Below are 12,034 nucleotides of genomic sequence, written 5' to 3'. Positions count from 1 at the left end.
CTCTCACGCCAAGAAAAGACTCCAGTCCAGGTTTTTTGAATACAAACAGAAACTTTACTGAACTTCTGCAACGGGCAGTTCAAATCCTTTCAGAATAAAGCAAGTTAATTTGTATTTCAAATTGATGTCTTTGTAACAGTCCAGAGACAAACTCAGGGATATAGTGTAAATCCTCTAGGAAGGGTATGGAGTCCAGGTGTGCGGATGTTATAATGCCGTTGTATCGCTCCATGGTGCGACCGCACCTGGAGTATTGTGTTCAGTACTGGTCTCCGTATCTCAAAAAAGATATAGTAGAATTGGAAAAGGTACAGCGAAGGACGACGAAAATGATAGTGGGGATGGGACGACTTTCCTATGAAGAGAGGCTGAGAAGGCTAGGGCTTTTCAGCTTGGAGAAGAGACGGCTGAGGGGAGATATGATAGAAGTGTATAAAATAATGAGTGGAATGGATCGGGTGGATGTGAAGCGACTGTTCACGCTATCCAAAAATAATAGGACTAGAGGGCATGAGTTGAAGCTACAGTGTGGTAAATTTAAAACGAACCGGAGAAAATTTTTCTTCACCCAACGTGTAATTAGACTCTGGAATTCGTTGCCGGAGAACGTGGTACGGGCGGTTAGCTTGACGGAGTTTAAAAAGGGGTTAGATAGATTCCTAAAGGACAAGTCCATAGACCGCTATTAAATGGACTTGGAAAAATTCCGCATTTTTAGGTATAACGTGTCTGGAATGTTTTTACGTTTGGGGAGCGTGCCAGGTGCCCTTGACCTGGATTGGCCACTGTCGGTGACAGGATGCTGGGCTAGATGGACCTTTGGTCTTTCCCAGTATGGCACTACTTATGTACTTATGTACTTATGTACTTATCCTACAGTATGTACATATTTGCAGCTCCTCCTGTGCATTACCCATCCTTTCTGGGTGAAACAACCTAGGCTGTGCCTGCAGCACTGGTACAACAAGTGATCTTATGGACCAGACCTCCCTGTCTGTCCACACTCTTCCAAACGAGTATCTCTCTGGGCTACCACCTTTGGTTCCGAACAGGCTCTTTCCTGTTCCTGCTCCCAGGCTGGGATCCTCTGTTTCCCACCTGGAGCACTCCTCCACTTCACAGTTAATACTGTTACTGGCAGAAACCTCCTCCTTGGTCTGCCTTAGTTTCTTGAACCCATTCAGGACACCCCCCTCTCCGCAAGGGTGCCAGCGGGGGGGGGGGGGGGGGGGGTAGAGGCAACCAAAGACCTCGTGCTCTCCCCAATAACAATATTTATTAACTCTAAACTCCTTCCCTACTGCCATTCAACAACCAGAAACATTTCCCACAGTATTTTCCCATAAACACTACCCTCAGGGCTGTGCTTTTCACTCTTCATTACCTACCAATTCCCTCCCCCCAGTGACTCTAGGAAAGGGCTCCCATCAGATTAGTAATCCCCATTATAATGGGGGATTACACAACCTTCATATCTGGTGAATCCAAAACATTATTAGCTGCAAGGTTCAGTATACAATACCTTGCAAAAGACGTCCTTTCCTTTATATTTTTCATGTTCTACTGACTGTACTTTTTTATGTGAAAGAACAGTTAATAAAAATGTTAAAAAGTAATTAAGAGATCAAAAATGTAAGGTTTCACATCTTTTATCATCGTGAACCCAAATTAGTCCTGGTTACATAAATTGTTTTAACGAGGAAGGCCCATACGTTACATAGAGCCTGCCTGTTCAATCGCAGTAATACTCCTCCACAAAGAATTGAGCTATTTCTGCTGTATCAAGTGAATACCAAACAAATATAATATTATTCAAAGGTATCGATTGAGGAAAGGCTACAAGACAATTTCACTGTGTCTGAATATCCCTTGGGGCACTGTCAGGTCTGTCCTTATGAAGTTGAAACAGTTTAGCAGGATCCAGACACTACCTCAGTCAAGCTATCCTTCCAAAGTTAGTAGTCGTGGGTTAAGGAAACTGCTGATGTCAAAGGGAGGCCCAAGATTACTAAGCTGCGCTGTAGGCGCACTAGCGTTTTAGCACTTGCTAATGCTAGAGACACCCATATTTTCTTATAGATCTCTCTAGCATTAGCAATTGCTAAAAACGCTAGTGCACCTTAGTAAACAGGGCCCTAGGGAAAAATGCTGCCTGCTCCACAAACATGACCTATATGGACATTTCAGGGAGCATGCCACTGCCAAAGAAAAGCCATATGATGTGCCATACAGCATAAGAGCCAGGAGGAAAACCAGTTTCAGTCTACCATTATAGATCCGGGTCTATGAAGATTTGCCTTTCAGCAATAAATGATCTTAATCAGAAAGCAAGCTCAGCAAGAACATCATGAACATCCTTGGTGGTCCAGTCAAAGCCCAGAACTAAATCCAATACAAAATTTGTGGAAAGACTTGACGACTGCATTTCAGAGAGTAGAGAAGTACCTTGATGATTAGAGATGTGGGCTGTGAAATCATGGAAGTGAAGGTTCAAATCCTGCTTCGCCTACTGACACTTTTTGTGACCTTAGGCACGTCACTTCAACCTCTGTTGCTTCAGGAATTATTTTGATTGTGAGCCCATTTGACCAAGGAAATAACTCATTTGCCTGAATATAACTTGCCTTAAACTTGGATTTGGAAAAGGTGGGTAATAATCTAAAAATCCACAGACAATTCCTAGAGAATTTGAAAGAGCTTGAATTGTTCTGCTGAGAAGAATAGGCAAAGATTGCACCATCCCACTGTACAAAGTCGATACACTTATCACGGATGACTTCCAGAAGTTATTTCTACAAAAGAGGCTTCTACCACTAGTGAGTCACAGAGTGTGAAGACTTCTGCAATGAAGACTTTTTGGCTTCGTATTTCTTAGTGTAGAGTATGTTGTAGATCAGGTAAAATCCCACTTTAATGCATTTTGAACTGTTGATTTAGACAGCAGAATATTTAAAAAATCTACAAGAATGTCAACATTTTACAGGGTACTGTAGCTAGATTTTGGAAGTAACCTCCTACTATGGCACATTATAATGCCCCATGAAATAAAAACTGTAGCTTTGAAATCTCTAGGACAAGTCTTACAATTGTTTCAATTGTTTAAAATTGAATCTGGGATGGAATATTGTACTTGATTCTTTCCTCTTGTGGTAGGTTTTCTTTTGCAGTAATGCTCAACTTTGTGACATTGTTCATACTGAGATGCTGACGTATACTTAGGTGGTGTTTCTAAAGATCGATTCATTTGAGGAAAGTTGTTGGAATACTTTGACATATCTGATCATATATTAATTTTTGTTGTTACTGATATAGCATATCCTTTGTTCTGTTGCCTGCCTATATCAAAAATAGAAAGATATAGGGGCCCTTTCACCAAGCTGTGGTAAGCACTAGCGTGTGCTTACCACAGCTTAAAAGTGCTTGGTAAGTTCAGGATTAGTGCGTGCACGCAATGCGGTAAAAAGTTATTTTTATTGTGGAGGGGGCATTTATGGCCATTTCTGTGGTAATCAACACACTTAAATTGAGCTACAATGAGGGCTTTTCAATTAGCTCAAAATACTACTGCACGGATTTTATATGTTTTTTTGTGAAAATATGACCACATTTCTACCACTTTGGCACAATTACATTGATTATCTATTTACTACTACTACTACTACTTAACATTTCTAAAGCGCTACTAGGGTTACGCAGCGCTGTACAATTTAACTTGAAAGGACAGTCCCCGCTCAAGGAGCTTACAATCTAAAAGACAAGTGTATAATCTAAAAGACAGGTGTACAATCTAGAGACAAGTGTACAATCTAAAAGACAAGTGTAGAGTCAATCTGATAGGGCATACTATATTTCTCGAAAGGTTAGGTGCCGAAGGCAGCATTGAAGAGGTGAGTTTCAAGCACAGATTTGAAGATGGGTAGGGAGGGGGCTTGACGTAGGGGTTGAGGAAGATTGTTCCAGGCATAGGGTGAGGCAAGGCAGAATGAGCGGAGCCTGGAGTTGGCAGTGGTGGAGAAGGGTACTGAAAGGAGGGATTTGTCCTGTGAGCGGAGGTTACGGGCGGGAACATAGGGGGAGATGAGGGTAGAGAGGTAGTGAGGAGCCGCAGACCGGGTGCATTTGTAGGTAAGGAGTAGAAGCTTGAATTGTATGCTGTATCTGATCGGAAGCCAGTGAAGTGACTTGAGGAGAGGGGTGATATGAGTATATCGGTTCTGGCGGAATATAAGACGTGCGGCAGCGTTCTGAATGGATTGAAGGGGGATAGATGGCTAAGTGGGAGGCCGGTGAGGAGTAAGTTGCAGTAGTCAAGGCGAGAGGTAATGAGAGCGTGGACGAGAGTTCGTGTGGTGTGCTCAGAGAGGAAAGGGCGAATTTTGCTGATGTTGAAGAGGAAGACGCGACAGGTCTTGTCAGTCTGTTGGATATGCGCAGAGGAGAGGGAGGAGTCAAAGATGACTCCGAGGTTGCGGGCAGATGGGACAGGGAGGATGATGGTGTTATCAACTGAGATAGAGAGTGGAGGAAGAGGAGAAGTGGGTTTAGGTGGAAAGACGAGAAGCTTGGTTTTGGACATGTTCAGCTTCAGGTGGCGGTTGGACATCCAGGCAGCAATGTCGGATAAGCAGGCCGATACCTTGGCCTGGGTCTCCGCGGTGATGTCTGGTGTGGAGAGATATAGCTGGGTGTCATCAGCATAAAGATGATAATGAAAACCATGAGATGAGATCAGTGAGCCTAGGGAAGAGGTGTAGATTGAGAAGAGAAGGGGTCCAAGAACAGATCCCTGGGGAACTCCAACAGATAGTGGGATGGGAGTGGAGGAAGATCCATGAGAGTGTACCCTGAAGGTGCGGTGGGAGAGATAAGAGGAGAATCAGGAGAGGACAAAGCCTTGGAACCCAAAAGAGGACAGTGTGGCAAGAAGTAAATCATGATTGACAGTGTCAAACGCAGCGGATAGATTCAGGAGGATGAGGATGGAATAGTGGCCTCTGGATTTGGCGAGGAGCAGGTCGTTGCAGACTTTAGAGAGTGCTGTTTCTGTCGAGTGAAGAGGGTGAAAACCGGATTGAAGTGGATCGAGGATGGCATGAGAGGAGAGAAAATCAAGGCAGCGACTGTGAACGGTGCGCTCAAGTATTTTGGAGAGGAAGGGTAGGAGAGAGATGGGGCGGTAGTTGGAGGGGCAGGTAGGGTCAAGTGATGGGTTTTTTTAGGAGAGGTGTGACTACGGCGTGCTTGAAGGTGTCAGGGACAGTTGCAGTGGAGAGAGAAAGGTTAAGGATGCGACAGATGGAGGGAGTGACAGTATGGGAGATGGTGTTAAGTAGGTTGGTGGGGATGGGATCGGAGGAACAGGTGGTGCATTTCGAGGAGGAAAGAAGGCGAGAGGTTTCATCTTCGGTGATCTCAGGAAAGGAGGAGAAAGAGACCATGGTTGGTTGGTTGTTGGATGGGGCTACAGGCTAAAGAGGAGGTGGTGGCTTGGTAGTGAACTCAAGGTTGATCTTTTGCACCTTGTCGCGGAAGTAGTCAGCCAGTGATTGAGGAGAGAGTGAAGGGGGAGTGGGAGCGGGGGGCATTTTGTGGAGGGAGTTAAGGGTGGTGAAGAGACGACGAGAGTTGGAGCTGAGAGAATTGGTCAATTGGGTGTAATAGTCCTGTTTTGCAAGGAATAGGGAGGAATGGAAAGAGGATAGCATGAATTTGTAGTGAAGGAAGTCTGAATGGGTACGAGATTTCCTCCAGAGGCGTTCAGCGGATCGGGTGCAGGAGCGAAGGTAACGGATGCAAGGGGTCAGCCAAGGCTGGGGATTAGTACGCTTTGTGGGACGGGAGGTGGATGGGGCGAGGGTGTCCAAAGCAGAGGAGAGAGCGGCATTGTAAGCGGAGACCGCTTTGTCTACAGTCTCGGAGGACATGATGGAGGGGAGGAGATTAGAGATACTAGAGGATAAAGCGGGGGGGTCAATAGCCTGGAGATTCCTGGAGGTGGTGGTTAAAGTTGGACGGGGCAGAGGGGGGGGGGGGGGGTGAAGAAGTGTAAATCTGATCAGGTGATGATTGGAGAGAGGTAGAGCAGAAGCATGGAAATTGGAGGGTGAGCCGGAGTAGAGGACGAGGTCAAGACAATGGCCGTCACGGTGAGTAGGGGTGGTGGAGCACAGCTGGAGGTTGAAGGAGGATGTTAGGGTGAGGAACTTAGAAGCGTTAGGGTCGGATGGGTCATCAGCGTGTATGTTAAAGTCTCTGAGAATGAGGGACGGAGATGAGGGTTCAAGAAAGACGGAAAGCCAAGCATCAAAGTCGGTGAGGAAGGAAGAGAAGGATTTATCAGGGGGGCGGTAGATAACTGCGACTCTGAGTGGCAGCGGGTAGAATAGCCAGATGGAGTGGGCTTCAAAGGATGAGAAGCAGTGAGACTGCGGTAGGGGGAGGGGTTGGAAACTACAGGAGGGCGAGTGTAGTAGCCCAACGCCTCCACCGCGGCCAACTGGGCGGGGAGTGTGGGAGAAGAGATAACCTCCATGGCAGAGGGCCGTGACTGAGGCCAAGTCTTCCGGGGAGATCCAGGTTTCGGTTAGGGCGAGCAGTTGAAGGGAGCGAGAGATGAAGAGATCGTGGGTGAAGGGCAGTTTGTTGCAGAGTGAGTGGGCATTCCACAAGGCGCATGAGAAGGGGAGGGAAGAGGGGGGGAGGAGGGGAATAGAGACAAGGTTGGAGACATCCCGGAATCGTTCGCATGGATAGGACGGGGACAGGTGAGGGGGACCTGGATTAGGGTTGTCTCCCGCGGATAGCAGGAGGAGGAGCAAGAGAATGCGGAGGAGGGTGGGGGAGGTCAGGTGGCAAAGGCGACGAAGACGGGGTGAACTTAGGAGGAATGGGGACGGGTTAATGGCAGGAAGGAAGTGTTGAAGGTTAAGAGCTAGGAAGGAGGAGGGGGACAAGAGGGATGGTGAGGTGGTGGGGGATGAGGGTGAATAGGGTATTGCCGTGGCAGGCGGGAGGGCAGCGAGTTCTAGTGGTAGACAGTGGGAGTGGGGGGGGGGGGGGAAAGAAGATTAGGAAGGGACAGGGCAAGGAAGAGAACGTGGACAGGGGCCATAAGTAGTGGCTGAGGTGTAACAGGTGACTATGTAGTGACTGAGGTGTTAAGCAGTTAACAGGTGTTAACAGGTGACTATGTAGTGACTGAGGTGTTAAGCAGATAGATAGAGCTGGAAAGCTGTGTTTGGACTGGCGAGTAGGTAAGTCAATGGCTGACAAGCTAGCAGGCAGGTAGGTAAGTCAATGGCTGAGAGGTTCGCAAGCAGGCAGGCAGGTTACTCGATGTGTTAACAGGCAGGCAGGTAGCAGCTGGAACAAGCGGTCAGGAACAAGCTGGGATAGACGGACAGGAGCAAGCCGGGACAAGCTGGAACAAGCCGGAACAGATGGACTGTGTCAGGATGAGCAGATGGACAGGCTGGAGCAAGCCGGGGCAGGCAGGAACAGATGGACTGTGATGAGCTGGACCAGAAGACGACAGAACAACAGGATACGTTGAGGTGGAAGGATTGGAACACACTGGAACAGACGAACTGGCACAAGCTGGATCATGCAGGAACGGATGGACTGGAACAAGTTGGAACAGTCGGGCTGGAATGGACGGACTGGAACAAGTTGGAGCAGGCTGGAACAAGCTGGGTAGGCTGGGATGGATGGACTGGAACAAGCTGGAGCAGGCTGGAACAAGCTGGAACGAGTTGGAACATGCTGGGGAAGGCTGGAGCAGATGAACTGGAACAAGTTGGAATAGACGGACTGGAGCAGGCTGGAACACACTGGAGCCGGTGGACTGGAACAAGCAGAGGATAAGCTGGATCGGCGGACTGGAACAAGCTGGGATCAGGAGGACTGGAACACGCTGGAACACGCTGGGATCAGGAGGACTGGAACACGCTGGAACACGCTGGAGCAGATGGATTGGAGAGTCTGGATCAGGCGGACTGGACCACACTGGAGTCGATGGACTGGAACAAGCCGGGGGTAAGCTGGATCGGCGGACTGGAACAAGCTGGGATCAGGAGGACTGAAACGAGCTGGAAGACGCTGGAGCAGATGGATTGGAGCAAGCAGGGAGAAGCTGGATCAAGCAGACTGGAACACACTGGAGTCAATGGACTGGAACAAGCAGGGGGAAAGCTGGATCTGCGGACTGGAAAGCAGGGGGAAAGCTGGATCTGTGGACCAGAACAAGCTGGGACCAGAAGGACTGAACAAACTGGAACACGCTGGAGCAGATGGACAGGAGCAAGTAGGGAGAAGCTGGACCAGGCCGACTTGAACACACTGGAGCAGATGAACTGGGACCAGCAGGGGGGAAGCTGGAGCCGGTGGACTGGAGCAAGCAAGCAGGGAGAAGCTGGGGCGGGTGGACTGGGGCAACCTGGAGCAGCTGGGCAGCCACACTTGGTGCCTCCAGAGCAGCAGAGCAGCAAGGCTGGGACCAGCAGGGGGGAAGCTGGAGCCGGTGGACTGGAGCAAGCAAGCAGGGAGAAGCTGGGGCGGGTGGACTGGGGCAAGCTGGAGCAGCTGGGCAGCCACACTCGGTACCTCCAGAGCAGCAAGGCGCGTGGAAATCTGCCCCGCCGTGGAAGCACAGTGCCCCACCACGACTGCCCTAGCCCCGAGGACTCGGCACCGTGATGGGGGCAGGCCGCCGATCCGGGAGCGCCGCGGCGGTGCGGTGGGTCTCCTGGATCGCCGGGTTGGGCCCGCGCCACGAGGTCGGGTGCGCACCACAAGGCCGCGGGTGAGCTCACTCCAACTCACCCGGGCCACACGGCGCTCCCTCCCGACATGGCTCCAGGCAGTTCCTGCCGGGGAGCGCGGTGGCCGACACGCACTCACCCACGGACTCGGCGAACTCGGCGCCCGGTGGCCGACAGCACGCGGCCGTCTCACAGCCCGGGCCCTCGCAGCGATGGAGGGCCGAACCCGTCCACGATGCGGCTCCCGGAGTCGGGAAACCCTCGGCAGCAGTGGCAACCGCGTCGATCTGCGTCTCTGGCTCCTCTGGGGGGGGGGGGGGGGAGAATTGCACTGCAGCGGGAGCACTGGGGAAACGATCCCTGGACCGGTCCACAACGGAGCTCCCCACAGTGCGACCTACCAGTCGGCCATCTTGTACATCTTGAATTTAGAGTACCACATAAAGATTCTGTTACTTGACTTTAAAGGGCTAATTAATCAATAGCTTGTATCATCTCTGCTAGCTTGCATTTACATCAGCACGCTAGACCTTTAAGATCTGCCTTGTCAAATTTACTTGATGTATTCGCCTTGTCAAATTTACTTGATGTATTCTCATTTTGCTTAGTTCGTCTCGAGGAATAGAGAGCCTCCATTTTTTACATTACAGGACCCAGACTTTGGGATGAGCTACCAGCTCCCTTGCAAGCGCTTAGGAATTTGGATAAGTTTAAGAAATCCTTGAAGACTTATTTTTTTCATTGTACCTTCAATGTCGATATTTGATATGATGATAAGATGCAGCCTGTTTGACATTTGTCTGTTTGATGATAGGATAATTTTATGTTGTCTGTTCAACATTTTATGTATGTTATTTTAGTGTGTGATTATGCATGTAATGATGTCAACCATCTTTGAAACACACCTCTTGGTCTCTATTCGCCCCTGATACAGCCTTTATAAGGGCGAAACATGGCCAAATAGGGCTTTTAGTATTTTGTTTATGTGTAGTGAATAAATTTGAGTAATGGATGTTCTTTGTCAGTCTGCTGTTTTTTTGCCATCTTGGATCTTGCAGATCACTTGCCTTCCTGTTTTTGGTTCCGTTAACTAACAGACAGGTTTTCAGCTTTCTCTCAGCTTTATTTGTGTACAATGACATACCATAATCTGTTTTATTGCTAACACACACTTCTTGCTTAACATAGTGCTCTGGACTGGAGGCCCAACACTGGCTAAAGTAATATCTTGCTTTATCAGTCCTGAATAGTGATCATTCTCTGACTCAGCACCTCATTCTCTCTGACTAGACCTCCGATCCAAAGGACTAAATAACTCAGACGTACCCTTCCTGTTGCATTTCGTATATCAATTCACTACATAACAATCAAATAAACCACATTTTTTTCTTTGTATTATCAGTCTGTTTCCTGGCAGGGTCCAGCCCCGTCCTTAAGAGCATATTTGTCTCCTTTAGAATGTGAACCTGAGTTTCTAATGGGCCGATGATCAGAAGCAAATGCAGGTGCTAGAGGCTGTTAGTGCCATACTAGCGCCTGCGTTTGCTACCGCTCCATAATCAGAGCCCCCGAGCGTGTGAAACAATGCACTCGCAGGCTCTGAAAGCAACTAGCATGCACATGCATGCAAAACAGGGCTCTTAGCGCAAGTAGAATGCAAATGCATGCTAAACCTATTCATCCTCAACGATCAATGACCAGCGCCAAAGATTGGCTTGCTGGCCACGGCAAACCCTACACCAGCTCGGAGCTGGAAACGAGCGAAGTGGACAGGCGCGTGGCATCCCCCCCCCAGCGGCGTGCACCCGGGGGGGGGGGTTCTTTCACCGGGGGGGGGGGGTGTCCTTTCACCGGGGGGGCCGCGCTGCACCCGTGGGGCGGGGCGCATCGGCAATCCCCCACGGGTGTCAGCTCCCCTAGGAACGCCACTGCTCTGCACGAATATAACACATGCTAGGATATCCCTATAACCAGCCCCTCCAAATGACACACTGATTACAATTTATAACAAATTACTACTTTACCTATGAAAAGTTATTCCGTTCTTATACTTCCTCTGTGTACATCCGTATGCTGCACAAGCTGGCATGTTTGAAAATATAAATGAAATTAAATTTTAATGCTACCAACAAGACAACAACATGGATGAAGGAGCTCAGAAGTTTGTTTGCTTTGTTTTGAGTGTATAGGGATGACGGCTGAGCGACGGAGTGGAAACAGATATTACCCTAATTGGTTTCAAGTGTTGACGTCATTTCGTCTCCTGTTTTATCCAACCTCCCCTTAGGTCAGCCAGTCTGAGTGCTAAATGAGAGAAGAGCTGTGTTATCTCATCTGCCCAGTGCAGGCTGCAGCCCTGCTAGAGGCGAAACTTAAATGTTGTGGTTTAAGTAAAAGTCTGCTGAGTTGCTCTCCTTCCAATCCCTACACAGTGTTGAAAACTTCAACCCCTCCCTGCTGCACAGAGGGCCCTCTTTTCCTGAATCTGGCAAAAAAACCCAAAACAACAACCCAGAATATTTGTAATTGGACCTAAAGACGTATTTAATTTTAACCTAGGCCGCCGGATTCCTTACCTGCGCTTCCTGGCCAGGTTGAGTGCGATCCAGGGCACGAAGCGGTACCGGTAGGATTTCCAGCGGGTGAGCAGAGCCCGGAGCGTCCCAGTCTGGCCCGCCATGATGGCTGGAGCGGAAAGAGAGCGCGCGGCGGAGGGAGGATCGCTGGTTCTCTTCTCGTTGTACGTCTTTCTTTTCGGATAACAGGGAACTTAATCCTTCAATCAGGCTTCGATGTCAGTTTCGTTCCTTATCACCTTTGCAGGGTTCGTGCAGGAACGTGGATTAGAAAAGTGAGGGGCAAGATTTTAAAACTGGCAAAACAAAGAAACAAAAACAAACAAAAAAAATCCAAATGTATTAGTCACAAGCATGGAAGATTACTCCTGGCCTTGGTTGTGTGAAAGTTTTGGTTTCAGTAGGCTTTGTGCATCATAATGATATCTTTTTTTTTTGTTATATTTGTGCCAGTGTTGTCAGATAATTTGGAAAGAACACCACACTGATATTCCAATTAAAGAGTTGCATTTGCATGGGGACAGAAATTTCAGCCGTCCCCGACTCCCCGCCCATCCTTACTGGAATCTAACTCATCCCCGCATGTAATCTCCCTCCACTGTGCTAAAATAACCTGATTTGTGGTAAAATAACTCAACAGTAGCCCATGTAGATAACTTACTCTCCCAGTGCTTATGGGGATTTCAATACTATCAACCA

At 48.6% G+C, this 12,034-nt stretch overlaps 1 protein-coding gene across 2 annotated transcripts in view; it reads right to left on the bottom strand.

The window, feature by feature from the left end:
• SETD9 (SET domain containing 9) overlaps window positions 1-11,581 on the bottom strand; it is a 38,495-nt gene extending 26,914 nt beyond the window's left edge. For both annotated transcript variants that reach the window (XM_030193153.1, XM_030193154.1), the window contains exon 1: window positions 11,336-11,581. In XM_030193153.1, the coding sequence (XP_030049013.1) occupies window positions 11,336-11,439 (104 nt within the window). In that variant the 5' untranslated portion in view covers window positions 11,440-11,581. The remainder of the gene's footprint in view (window positions 1-11,335) is intronic.
• Between the last annotated feature and the right edge of the window lie 453 nt (window positions 11,582-12,034).

The sequence above is a fragment of the Microcaecilia unicolor genome, chromosome 2 (assembly GCF_901765095.1).
Source record: "Microcaecilia unicolor chromosome 2, aMicUni1.1, whole genome shotgun sequence".
NCBI lineage: Eukaryota > Metazoa > Chordata > Amphibia > Gymnophiona > Siphonopidae > Microcaecilia > Microcaecilia unicolor.
Note: the sequence above shows the minus strand (reverse complement) of the source record. Positions and strands in the feature narration are given on the sequence as shown.